At 43.9% G+C, this 14214-nt stretch overlaps 1 protein-coding gene across 3 annotated transcripts; it reads left to right on the top strand.

Annotated features, from left to right (window-relative positions):
* The first annotated feature begins 6100 nt into the window (after window positions 1–6100).
* On the top strand, window positions 6101–12968 carry LOC108930002 (matrix remodeling-associated protein 8-like). Of its 3 annotated transcripts, none has more exons than XM_018744981.2 (6): window positions 6101–6218; window positions 9783–9864; window positions 11087–11404; window positions 11563–11876; window positions 12303–12347; window positions 12469–12968. In XM_018744981.2, exons 1-4 carry the CDS (start codon window positions 6147–6149, stop codon window positions 11772–11774), a joined length of 684 nt encoding a protein of 227 aa, XP_018600497.2. In that variant the 5' UTR covers window positions 6101–6146; the 3' UTR covers window positions 11775–11876; window positions 12303–12347; window positions 12469–12968. The 3 variants fall into 3 exon arrangements, 2 of the variants coding, with proteins under 2 accessions (XP_018600497.2, XP_018600500.2); XM_018744984.2 differs by having other exon boundaries at window positions 12303–12373; XR_003798256.1 differs by having other exon boundaries at window positions 6101–6503; window positions 11087–11876.
* Window positions 12969–14214: the final 1246 nt, after the last annotated feature.

Below are 14214 nucleotides of genomic sequence, written 5' to 3'. Positions count from 1 at the left end.
CCTCAGTGCTCCTCACACACCACGACACTTAAATACGTTCATCGGCTCTACATGTAATCCACTTTAATGTTCTGCTTTATTCGTTCATTTACTCTGTCATGTGATGTACAGTAGCAGAAAAGAGCTATATATTAAATCAGTTTATTCACGTGCTGGAGCCTTCATCCGATGCCTGAACTTCACACGTCTCATTCCTGGCAAAAGGTAGAAAGGTGAAAAGGTGTCTCCCTGTGAAAGGACCCGAATGAGACCTTCCCATTTTGTGTAACACTGTGGACACAGAGGGTCTCCCACTTACAAACTGGATTGGGACCGAGAGCTGGTTTGATTCAGGCCTGGGGCGCATCGTCAATTCTGTCATTGTATTTTACTCTAATTCTGTACGCAGCTGCTTGTATAATGTATGCCAGCAGAAACGGTGGTATGTGACAAACTGTCACGACCTCTGGGAACGGTACTGCGGATGACCACAGGACACACCACTCTAGAGAAGTTTCCATTACATTCCACTCACCTGTACCTCTTCAAATACTCCTTAAAAGAACAACTTTCCACAGAACTCTCCTTAGAAACAACACACCTTCCCTCGCAATCTTTTTAGTCCCATATTCTGACCTTCTTGAATTACGACCTCTTGCTCTTTCAATATCAACCACGGCTTTTGGGATCTCGACCCTCACCTTCCGGACCACGAACCTTTTGATGGACGATGACCTTCCTCACTCCGGACCACACTCCCGAACTTCGACCCGCAACTCGGACTGGGACTACCCTCTCGGGTCAAGAACTCTGTCCCTCGGACCCGCTCACAATAAGTTCTCCTACCTCCTGTGCGTCATTCCCTGCGTTGGACTCCCGAATGAGTAAAATAAACACAAATGTACAAGAGAAGAGCAACAACTGACTAGAGGTATAATAATTAATGAGGGCATTCGGCCTACAGAAGAAGACCTACTGAACACAGACGGTATGCTTCAGTCCTCCACATTCTCCAATCCTCCAACTGTCCAAATAAATTGCATCACCACACATGACTTACATGAGCTAGGTGTGGTCCATAAACCCTAAGCAACCTTGCTGTGGCCTTCACCTCCAAAAATCATGAGAAACTTGATGGAAAGATGTGTATAGTGTATAGAGTGATAGCTGGAATAAGGTGGACCAGAGAGACTTACAAACACACATGGATCTGTTGATTCCATCTTGTGAGTATAGATCCATGAATGAAGCCATCGGCTTACGGCACGCCGCATCGAGGAGGGCAACTTTTAACACTACAATGTTACTCCAGACCTTTCGCATCCTCTCCGGAGTCACTCACTTCAACAATAAGGACACACAACCTGCTGGCCAGTGAGACACGCTTCTCACAGTTCGAGATGTCCGAGGCAAGTGAGTTGAGCTCCTGCCAGTCATTTACAGTCCGGGCTCTGAAGTTACTGTAGATGAACACCTGGTCCTTTTCAGAGGTCACTGTCCTTTCAACCAATAGATGCCAAGTAAACCAAGAAAATACATCCAAGCAGGCAGAGGTGGAGGAGTGTAGCAGTCTGGTTGGGGGTGTAGCAAGTGATCAGCTCTTGTAGATATCACGGAGCGGAGCTGTTGATGGTTTTGTAGGCCATGACCAGAGTGTTGAATGTGATCTGGGCAGCTATAGGATGTCAATGGAGAGAGACGAGGAGGGGGGATACATGGGAACGCTTTGATAGGTTAAACACAATTTGTACCATGGTATTCTGTATCAGCTGCAGGGGTATGATGGCAGAAGCCAGAAAGTCAGACAGGAGACAGTTGCAGCAGTCCAGGTGGGATATCACCATGGTCTGGACCAGGAGTGGTATAGAGCTTGGTATGAGATGGGATGGATCCTACGGATGTTATGCAGGATGTATCTACAGGACCAGGTTGTGGGTTCGATGTTTTGAAAGAAGGGCAGACTTGAGTCAATCATCACTCCGAGGCTCTTAGCCGATAAGGTAGGTGAAATGTGTGAGTTGTCCAGTTTGGTAGAGAGTCTCAACAGGAGGATGGGCCGGTCGGGAGGTGAAGGATCTCTGTTTTCGGGAGGTTGCATTTTAGGTGGTGATCAGACATCCAGGCAGAGATGTCTGAGAGGCAGGTCAGTGATGCATGAGGAAACGTCTGTAACTCTGGGTGAAAAGAGAGGAAGAACTGGGTATGATTGGCACAGCAGTGGAAGGAGGATAGGATGTGGGTCTGATCCCTGCTCAGTCTGTGTAGAGTTTGCATGTTCTCCCCGTGTCTCCTTGGGTTTCCTCCCACACTCCAAAGACATGCTCTTCGGGTTCACCCATAGCGTGTGTGACGAGAGAGTGTGTGTGTTCCACTGATGCCTGGATGAGTGGCCCAGTGTAAGTAGTGTATCTAGCAGTGTAAGTTACCATGGTGAATAAGGTGTGTTGACTGATAACACTACATAGAGTTGATAGGTGGTCTGTAGACCATTAATTCCAAAAGGCTGAATGACTAGGAATGCGTTTCGTTAAACATGTTTTACAATATTAGGTATTAATAAAGGTTTTATTATTGATTTTTAATTAACGATAACAGGCTCTCCATTTTTTGACAGGAACACGAAGTACAAAACTCTCAAACAACCCAAATGTGGCCCATCCAAGAAAACAAGTTGTACCCTGAAACATTTAGTGAAAAAGTTCAAGAATGTGATAGATGTAAATAGTTCGTTTTGTGTTGTGGACCCAGACACTGAGCCTCGCCTTCCTGTCACTGTGTTACACCAACAAACTATGGAGAGATCATCAAGTTCATTATTGATGATAAACTGTTAGGATTTTGCTTTGTTCTGTCAATTGTAATGACCTGAATGAGCACAAAACCGCACTATGGATGATTCCCAAGGCTCTGGGGTATATTAAATTTCTGATCGATAAAACGGACCGCTGCCTCGTCCGCAAGCAGCAACATAAACGCTGTTGAGAAGCAGTGTAGGAGAGCGCATGCGCACTTCCCAGTTCCACACGGCTCTCCTCATAGGCTGTGCACTTGCTCTCACATGCGCACTCGCACACCTTTATGTCACTTTCTCTCAACCACCGCTTAAGATAAAGAACAGAATAAAATACAACCATAACAACTTCTTTACAGTTAAATAACAAATAATACCGCAAGATATTACAATATATATTGTTTTAATTCTTTCATGGACCTGCGCCTACAGCCAACTTTCCCAGCCTGCTTCACCCCAAACTAAGCTCTCTCTCACCACACAGGCAGTCACCCCATTATTTTCCCCCTAAGTGACCCCAGTGGTTACACACGCTATTTACAAGTTATCCACAATTCATCTATTTACACAAAACATCTTCCGACCTAAATACCAGTAACGCGGGTCATTACAATACACAGGTCTGATTCTTCCATGTCAAAGTTCTTGAATCATTCGCTTAGAAAAAAAAGGAAAATAGGGAAACGTCATTATGCGCATGTGCGGTTGGCTCGCTGTTTCCGGAACATAGCACAGCAATAGGGAGCAGCCAGCGGCAGGGTGCTTCTGTCCACCGGAGATTTTTTTTCGAAGCGTGAACAAGATCCAGGGTATGTGAACGGGCAACAAAGGATTTTTTGTTATTTATTATTTTGTTTCTTACTGTAGTTGAGGGAAAACTGCAGAAAATCGCGATTTCATGTGAATTTATTTCAAGTTTTGTCTCGCTCCGCTCACACATAAGGAAGACAGTGAGTGGGCAATTGTGGCGCGCAGCGCTGGGGGTTTGGATGGGGCGAAGAAGGACGCAGAGGTAGCGTTCATAATGAATAGTTTATTCGAACACCGGCACAAGGAAAATAATGCTCTCCGTCCAAGGACCCCAGGACCTGCGCTTACAGTCAGCCTGTCTTAGCACCTCTAGATTCTCTCTAACACGCCGGGAGACATGGTCACCCTACTATTTTCCCCTAAAGTGCCCCCAGTGGTTACACACATTTAACATTATTTCCCATAATGCAACTATCTACATTTAAACAGTAACGCGGGTCGTTACAATATAATGGGAAGTGTATAAATTTTAATTCTTTGCAAGGAATCTAAAGAAAACAAATAAATGGCAGGGAAGTAAAAACTTTCAAGTTTGAAACATGTACATGATTCAGAAATTTTAGAAGCTTTGCGATGTATGTGTGTGTGTGTGTGTGTGTGTGTGTGTGTGTGTGTGGCTACGCTCTGACTGGCATCCGGTCCAGTTGCACCCTCTCTCCCAAATAAGAAGAAACAGTGAGTTATTGAACGAGTGATATTCTCACAGCTGAGTGCCAGTGGGATGTTACATGGGGACATTGTTGCTCATTTTAAGCGAGGAGCAAGAAAGAAACCTTCTCTGCCATGAGGATCTTGAGTTGGTTACACCTTCGCTGGTTCTTTTCTGGAGCATAACAACTACCTGAGGAATGGGTTCATGGCAGTCTCAAGTCCTGTCCGCCATATTGAACCATAGCGGGTGTCAAAAGTTTATGTGTGTGATATACAGTATATGCACCTGACAAGCAGTAAAAAGTATCCACCTGTGGAATACTGTCTCAAATAAAACAAGGTTTTCATCACAATGATAAATTTGATATATCCAACAAAGCAAGTGTTAACTACATTTTGAATGGATAGGTGACATTTTCTCAGACAAAAAACAATGATATCTTCATATTTACAGTAAAATGTTCTGATGTGAACAGGAAAATGTAGCGAAACCTGAGAGTAAAATAGATTTTATGGATTTCGTGTTTGAGTAAAACATGTTTGATTAATATTTTTACACTGAATCTCTATAATTGTTGGCAAGTGTCATATATGCAAACAAAAATCAAATACTAACCCTAACATTATCCTACTGAAAACTGTCACTGTTAATTATTCCAACATGTAAAGAACAAAAAAGACACATCCTTTTGTTTAAAACTGTATAATTTGTCTGGAATACGACGTCAAGAAGTGAAACTGTACAGACGTGTGCATGTTTGTTTACGATTAATTCTGCATAGATGATGTAGGTGTTGCAATAAAGAAAATAGGTACAGAGTCAAAAGTTGTTCATGAAGGCAGCGTGCTCTGTGGATCGTAAGTTTATTGTATTTGCCTGGACGAGAAGCGGTCAAGCAGTTGTTTACCTCGGAGCGCCGGTAGCTTTTGCCCAACTTTTCTTCAGGACAGAAGGCTCTCCCAGTGCAATAATCAGAATCAGAATCAGAACGAGCTTTATTGCCAAGTATGTTCACACATACAAGGAATTTGTCTTGGTGACAGGAACTTCCACAGCACAGACAGAATGACAGTGACAAGACATGAGAAGATAGAATATGTGAATGAAGCATAAAAAATATATAAAAATATAAAGTACCCAATATACAAAAATAGTCACTAGACACAAATGCAAGGGAGTGTGAGTAAGAGATATGATGTGATAAATAGTTTTAAATATAAATAGTGTTGTGTATTGCACTGGTTTACTCTCTAGGAAGGGATTTAGGTGTTCATGAGGTAGATGGCCTGAGGAAAGAAACTTTTCTTGTGCCTGGCTCTCCTGGTGCTCAGTGCTCTGTAGCGCCGGCCAGATGGCAAAGGTTCGAAGAGGAAGTGGCCTGGATGCAAGGGGTCTAGAATGATTTTGCTAGCTCTTTTACTGACTCTGGACGAGTACAGTTTTTGGAGAGCTGGGGGGGGATGTGCTGATGATTCTTCCAGCAGTCCGAACTATCCGCTGTAATCTTCTGATGTCTGATTTCGTAGCTTAGCCAAACCAGCTACAGTTATAGAAGAAGTGCCGAAGACAGACTCGATGATGACAGTAAAAATCAATAATAATCAATAATAAATAATAATATCCCATCACTTTTGTAATTTACACTTGTGTTTGCATTTTTCTTTTTTTACTCTGTAAATGTGCTGTTTATTCTGTAATGTGTCAGCTGTTTGCTTTTCTCTGTAATACTGGAACGATTAATCACCAATCAAATTCCATGTGTACCTCAACACAGTTGGCCAATAAAACCCAGTCTGATTGACTCCGCTAAACCTGAGACCGGAAGTAAGCCGTCCGAATTCTCGCGACAACTCTGTGTGTGACGTCACGCTCCACTTCCACTAAGCAAGATGGCGTAGGGGAACGAGCGCCGCAATGCCAGTCGGTACTACGACTGGAACACAAAGTCATACAATAGGTTGGACAACTCTCAGGCACTATAGTACAGTGGGTATATCCGATGCCGCGCCATCTCCTGTCTTCAAACACAGTCCTCCAGCCGAGCGCGTAGAGTCTGAGAGACCAGTCCACGCCCCACACTCTTTCAGCGTCTTCGGCTGCCCTCCTCAACACCCCGCCGTAGTGATAGTCACACCTTGCAGTGGCGACGACAGAACAAAACACTGCTTCGCTGCTGCTCCGTTCAACATGAACGTAAAAGACGGAGCGACATACAATGTGTCTACACTCTGGGAGCAGGAGACACCGGCAGGCAACACCAGAGAGAACTGAGTGAGTGAGTGAGGCTGAAGAAAATCGGAGATCAAACTCGCCACTAATTCAAGCGGGCGCGGCGGATTTGTGTGTAGTGGGTTTGAGATTCGACCGCGCTTGAGGTGCTTGATGGACTGGCGTCCCGTCCTGAGTGTGTCTCCCCCACTCCAGCCTTGCGCCCTGTGTGTGTTGCCGGGTTACGCTCCGGTTCGCCGCTACCCCGCTCGGGGCAAGCGGTTGTAAACATTGCAAAAAAAAATGCTGCTGATTAAAGGCTGCCTGTGAGCTCGCCACCATCCCGGAAAAGGAAGTGACATATTCCCGTCTACAACAGCTTCCTTTCAGTTTTATACCTAGTTAAGCGGTTTCAGACTCTGTCTGTGTGAGTGTGAGTGTGAGAGACAAACACGAACAGTTGCAGGTAGTGTACAGGACAGCAAACACAAGAAAAATAAGAATTTTTTTGCCACCTTCTGTCCCTCTTCGAGTTTACGTTCCTCTTTAAAACAGAGAATGTGAGAAGTACACGCAGAGTTGGATAGTGTCCGTTGCTTTCTTATTCTCTACGTGTTATAATATTATTTATGTTGTTCGAATTTTGCTTTCGAAACGATACACTCATTTCACTGTTTTCTTTATGGATGTGATACTTAAGATTTATTTAGGATCACATATTATAATTAATGGCTTTATGCTTGTACACAAGGAAAGTGTCAAGTCCACTTTTAAGTCTGTAGATATTAGGTTCCGTTGTTGACACATTTTTCACAGTGTAAAAAACAGTATGTCAATGTACAGAAGTAGTACAGTGAGTGAATATGAACAGTGTTGAGTTGGTGTACAGTAAATAGTCCTTACCCACTCCGCTAGCCATTGTCTATGTTTTCAGTACAAATATTCAGTAATGCATTTGGGTGTGTGGTATAAAATCACTAACACAAACGTTCACCCTGCGAGAATACCAAGCGAGCGCTGAGAGCAGCCAGAGCAGAAGTTCAGCGAACAGCTAGGCGGTGTGCGAACGACTACTGGCTCAACTTGTGTAACAAGATTCAGATCCATGCCAGCTTCGGTCATCTCCGGGAGATGTATGATGGCATCAAGCAAGCTATCGGTCCCAGGCAGAATAAGACAGCTCCTCTGAAGTCCAAGTCAGGTGATATTATAACCGACAAAACCAAACAGATGGAGCGCTGGCTGGAATATTTCTCCGAACTGTATGACCTCGAGAGCACAGTGTCAGACACCGCTCTTGAAGCCATTGAACAGTTGCCACTCATGAGTGAGCTGGATGACCTGCCCACGGTGGAGGAACTCAAGAACGCCATCAACCACCTAGTTGCTGGTAAAGCTCCAGGACAGGATGGCATACCACCAGAAGTCATCAAGTGTGCTAGAGATACTCTTCTGCAACCTCTCCATGAGTTACTGTGTCAGTGCTGGGAAGAAGGTGTGGTTCCACAGGATATGCGAAATGCCACGATTGTAACTCTCTACAAGAACAAGGGAGACCGAAGTGATTGTAACAACTACCGTGGCATCTCACTCCTCAGTGTTACTGGGAAACTCTTTGCTCAAGTTGTCCTCAGAAGGCTTCAAAAAATTGCAGAGCGCATCTACCCGGAATCACAATGCGGCTTCCGTGCCGGACGATCAACCGTTGATATGATCTTCTCCTTGAGGCAGCTGCAGAAAAAGTGTAGAGAGCAAAGGAAACCCTTGTACGTCGCTTTCATTGATCTGACCAAGGCGTTTGATACCGTCAGCAGAAGTGGGCTTTTCCGGGTTCTCAGTAAAATCGGCTGTCCGCCTAAGCTACTTAAGCTGATTCAATCCTTTCATGCTGATATGCAGGGCACAGTCCGTTTTAATGGATCAACGTCTGACGCTTTTAGCATCAAAAGTGGTGTCAAGCAGGGATGCGTGCTCGCTCCAACTCTTTTTGGGATCTTCTTCGCAGTGCTGCTGAAGCAAGCCTTCGGAAATTCCACAGAGGGGGTCTACCTACATACCCGAAGTGATGGGAACCTGTTTAACCTCGCAAGGCTTAAGGCCCGGTCGAAGGTACGAAAGGTTTTCATCCGTGATATGCTGTTTGCTGATGATGCTGCTCTGGTGTCACATACACAGGAAGAGCTTCAGCGGCAAATGGATTGCTTCTCTCGCACAGTTGAGGCCTTTGGTCTCAAAATAAGCTTGGAGAAAACCAATGTTATGGGACAAAGTACCCCTCAACCTCCATCAATCTCCATCGGCAACTACACTCTTGAGGTTGTTCACGCATTCAATTACCTCGGGTCGACCATCACAGATACCATGTCACTGGAGCCTGAGCTCAATAAAAGAATAGGAAAAGCCGCCATGACTCTGTCCAGTCTCAGCAGGAGAGTGTGGATGAATGGCATGCTCTCCAGGCGTACTAAGATCAAAGTTTACTGCGCTTGCGTTCTTGGAGTTCTGCTCTACGGAAGTGAAACATGGACTTTGTATGCCCACCAGGAGAAAAGATTGAACACATTCCACCTGCGTTGTCTCAGACGCATCCTCCAGATCTCGTGGAAGGACAAAGTTACTAACAGTGACGTCCTTAATCTGGCTGGATTGCCAAGCATGCAGACCATCCTCAGGCAACGCAGGCTACGGTGGCTAGGGCACGTTCGTCGGATGGATGATGGAAGGATCCCGAAAGACATCCTGTATGGGGAACTGGCCTCTGGTGTACGACCAACCGGACGGCCTCATTTGCGCTTCAAGGATGTGTGCAAAAAGGATTTGAGAGAGCTTGACATTAATGTGAACGGCTGGGAGGAGCTGGCAACTGATCGTTGCAGCTGGAGGCGGGAACTTCATCAAGGTCTGGAACGTGGCGAACAAAAGCTGCGACTACAGGCTGAGGAGAGGCGAAGACACAGGAAGGCCAGGCTTCAAGTGGAACATATGAACAGCACCCAGCACATCTGTTGCAACTGCGGCAAGGATTGTCATTCTCGTTTGGGCCTTCACAGTCATGGCCGGCGATGCAAACCACCGTGAAGTGGACAAAACCAAGGCGCAATTCCATGGTCTTTCTAGACTGATGGATGCCAATGATGATGATGATAAAATCACTTTACAGCCTTGACTTACACACTTTCAACATGATAGGTTGAATACAGATGTGTTTGTAACATTACAATTTACATGTTTTCTTGAGCATTTTTGTGGCCATCACATGTTTTTATTTGGTACTGACCACATAGTGACTGTATGCAACAACGATGGGAAGCGTGCAAGTGGCGTGTATCCTACTCTTTCCAGATATTGAAAGGAGACAGCTTTGATGTGAAGGACTTCAAAATGGACCCAGACACCTTCTTTACTGTCCTCATCATTACCTGTGGTAAGCTGTGTGTATGTGTGTGCGGGTTTAGGGGATGGATGGATGGATGAGTTGATTTGAGTAAAGTACAGCAGTTTTATTTTGAAACTCGTGTCTTCGGTCCAAGTTGAGCACCGAAGTTGGACTGAGGGACAGCATTACTTCTGAGCACTTCCAGTCTCTGGTGTTGGTCACCAGGAACAAAAAGGAGTTATACAGTTTGTGTTTTTAACATGAACTGGTCAACAGTAAGCGTTATTCAACTTATTAGAGTCAATCGATTTTACAAATGTTAAAATGAAGAGTTATATGACGTATTATTATTTACTGTAGCTTCATCTGTGACTTCTTTAGAACCTTCTAAAGAAGGCAGACAGTGGCTAGAGGCTGACAGTCACTGCACATGCCTTGTGATGAATTGGTTAGCAGTTTATAGGAGGTTGTGGGGATGATGTAGTTTTTATTTTTATTAATTTTAATGCAATTTGACATTTAGAAAAATTTAAAAAAAAAATGTTGCAGTAGACTGCTGTAAGTCTGTATTGTGGTGTAGGAGCATATTTCCTGTTCTGCCCATTTAAATTAATAGTAAAAAGTGATAAAGCTCATTTGACAACCTGGAGAGCCAGATTACATTTGTTATGCAAGGGACCCACAGTAGCTAAATGTTAAAGCTTTTTTAGCATTTATGTGCAGAGCACATATTCACACCTGAAAAAAACAGGTAACACATTCCGTACAATAAATTTATTGTTAACTGAATTCAACTTGGATATTACTGAAATTTTTCAGTCCTGGCACTCCTCATAGTTTATCTTGGGTTCATTTAGCAACTGTGAAATAATATTCCTGGAATACCTTACAGATGGGTGGCGCAGTGGGTTGGACCACAGTCCTGCTCTCCGGTGGGTCTGGGGTTCGAGTCCCGCTTGGGGTGCCTTGCGACGGACTGGCGTCCCGTCCGGGGTGTGTCCCCTCCCCCTCCGGCCTTACGTCCTGTGTTACTGGGTAGGCTCCGGTTCCCCGCGACTCCGTATGGGACTAGCGGTTCTGAAAATGTGTGTGTGTGTGTGTGTATACCTTACAGATTCCGTGTTAGCTGGATTTTCTATGAACACATTTAGATTAAGGTTTTAAGTGTATATAAAATGGCAGAAATGTATAAAATCTGATGAGATTCAATATGCCCAAATTTCAACACATCCTAGAACTCAAAGGTCTTTCTGTATCTCTGTCTCCACAGTTCAGCTCTCAGAATCTAATGGACTGGAACCTGTAACTGCTGATGTGAAAAGCTCTGCCCTCCTGCCCTGCACTGGCACCGCCCACAGGGGTCAGGCAGAGGTGAAATGGACAAGCAGTGGAGACCCTGTCTTTGTTTACCACCAGGGGAAGCTCACCACAGGTCCTGGGTTCAAGAACAGAGTCCATCTGTCCAAGGAGGAGATTGAGGGTGGAAACTTCTCCCTCATCATCAGTCCTGTTGAATACAGCGATAAAGGTCTTTACAGTTGCTTCTACAACAATGAATGGCTTCATGATGTCAGACTGGATGTTGTTGGTAAGTTGTTTTAAATACATTGTTTGTTGTGTCCAAAGTGAGTCCTGAGTGTCACTGCAATACCTGAGTTGGGCTCCATTCCTGTCCGTCTTCCTCTGTCCTCTTCGTCCTCTCTGTCCATGTTCCCCTCACCGTGCTCCTAACCCTAAACCCCTCAGTGCCTACGGTGGTCTCTGTACCAGTAGGAGACCCCGTCAAACTCCACTGTTATGCCGACATCAACAGACAGATAGAAGACAGCCAGCTTGATGTGCGTTGGGAGAAGGAGGGAAAACTTGTTCTGCACCTTCATCATGAGTCGGTCACCCTGGGTTCAAAAACAGAATCAATGTGTCTAAAGAGGACATTCGAAAGGGCGACCTGTCATTGATCTTGAACGAGACGCGTCTTTCGGATCAAGGACACTACCAGTGTTTCTACAACGAGGAGAAAAAGACAGGAGATCCTAGGAGAATCTCACTGAAGGTCACAGGTACAGTGTGGTCTGAATGTCCTCTTTCATTTTGTTGTCATTTTTACAGAAGCATATTAAACTGGGGAAGAAAATACTTTGAGGTTTGATATAGTAGTTTGAATAGCAGTATAGACATATTTCCATCATAATGTTTGTGGATAAATACCCAGGAAACTCTGAATCTCACTGCATAGATAAGCCAGGGTTAGCTGTTGGTCTGTTTACTGGTCCAGAAAACAGAAAAGGACAGAATGTTAGAAAGTAATGCAGGTGAATAATCTCACAATGAGTAGTATTGCTACAGCTGGATATGTGAAAATGATTCACATTTAGCACTTTGTTCAGAGGTACAATCCTGTAGTTTGCTGTCTACTCAGTGTTGCTCCTCAACCACTTCTCCTTCTGCTTGTGTACTCATAACCTCCTTCACTCTCCTCCTACCAGCCCGTGAGCACAACCACACTGCCCCAGAGTGCACTCCAGTACAAGGTAGTCGTATCCACTGAGTTTTATTGGTATGGACAGTTTTCCTCTTCGTTGACTGGAGTGTTTTCTCAAATTAACATTTAATACATTTACACACACTATAATTTATCTTCTGTTTAAACAGAATCTTCCAAATCACTGGTACTGGTACTGGCAGTGGCACTGGGACTGGCAGGGGCATTGGTGATTGCAGTTCCCTTGGTGGCAGTCTGGTGCTACCATAAATGGAGAAAAGGGAACTTGTGCTGCCGAAGGCAGAGGGGGTCACAGACAGACATTGAAAAGGGAAATGAAGAGGAGCAGGCGAGCATGAACATGTCATCGAGAAACAGTGATGCAGGATATTCAGAGCCCGACACCAGTGATATGGACAGCGACAGTGTGCACTATAAGATGTCAGTGCTTCTGTCAGCTGCTGAAAATGACAGCAGATCCTAAAGATTTCCTGGTGAAGAAGTGTTTGAACTGGGTTACGAATGAGCATATGTGGAGAATTCTTTGTATTTTTTTAAATATTTATATTCACTTTATATTTTCACTCAACATTCAAGACACACAGGACAAGATGTTAACCCTATGCATATTTCTGAACGGCTGTACACAAAACTATGTAATATTTTTTTAAATTAATAATTTAAAAATAAATATTTAAAAGTAAAATTGTATCTTTACTTATTATTCCTACATTGAATACTTTTTTTGGACACATTGGTGCAGCAGGTAGTACTACTGTTTCACACGCACCTGAGCTGTTCAAATGCAGGTTTGTGTCCTCATTCTGTGTGGAGTTTGCATATTTTCTCCATATCTGTGTGGGCTTCCTCCCACAGTCCAAAGACGTGTGTTTCACGAGAACTGGACACTCTAAATTGCCAGTGGTCTCCCCCTGCCTCCTAACAGCACTTTGGCTTCACTGCAACACACCTGCAGGTGAGAACCTGCTGAACACAGTATGGCGAAAGGGTGAGCGACGTAGAGGTGACCGACCTACCAGAGGGTGAGAAACACCTGGAAACAAGTGCAAGTGCGGTGCCGCTGAAGAAATCAGAAAGGCTGATGAGAGTCACGCTGTAACAGCAGGCTCGGCTTTCGTTCTTTGCGTTTGGTTGAAACCTGACCGCTTTTGGAACATATCAGAAAGACAAAAATACATACAGTTCCAGTTTTAAAGTTTCCTTCAAGGGACAGGAGCGCAACATGAACATTTACTGTTTGCAAGTTTGCCAGTTACATAACGCAAATCTATACGCCAAAATAAATTTAACTGAAACATTAACGAGATTATCTAGTACAGTGGTTCCCAACCTTTTTTGTGTTATTTACTCCCACAGCCCTTTCATTATGGCTCAAGTAAGCCCACATCATATGAGACCAAATCATATGATCCTAAATGTTTTCCTTTTTTTCAGCAGATCATAATGGAGTACCAAGACACCAAAAGTGTCTGGTACCACAAGCTGTCCAGCATGGCACTTATAATCTCTACATTCATCACTTTCCCTGTATTAAAATCTTTATATAAAGATAAATAGACACATAAAATCCACCATGCCAACACTAAAATATACCCTATATAATTTGTTTAATTAAATCAAGCAAAAGAAATCCTGCATGAGGCATATTAAAAAAATTCAGAAAAACATTCAGACCCTTGGACTGTTGCCAGGGTGTTGCCGTACAATTTACAATTCACCTCTTTCTCCTGCATGTCCACCTAAATCAGTACATTGTTTTCGAAGAAATAATAAGCAAATGCAGTTGCGACAAATTAATCCAAAATGTAAATTCCTATGCACATAGACAGAAGTTAAACTATAGTTAAATTATATGCTAAGACCATAACAAAATTGTATAAAAATGTTTTAATTTA

Source organism: Scleropages formosus, chromosome 16 (genome assembly GCF_900964775.1).
Source record: "Scleropages formosus chromosome 16, fSclFor1.1, whole genome shotgun sequence".
In the NCBI taxonomy this organism is placed as follows: Eukaryota; Metazoa; Chordata; class Actinopteri; order Osteoglossiformes; family Osteoglossidae; genus Scleropages; species Scleropages formosus.
Note: the sequence above shows the minus strand (reverse complement) of the source record. Positions and strands in the feature narration are given on the sequence as shown.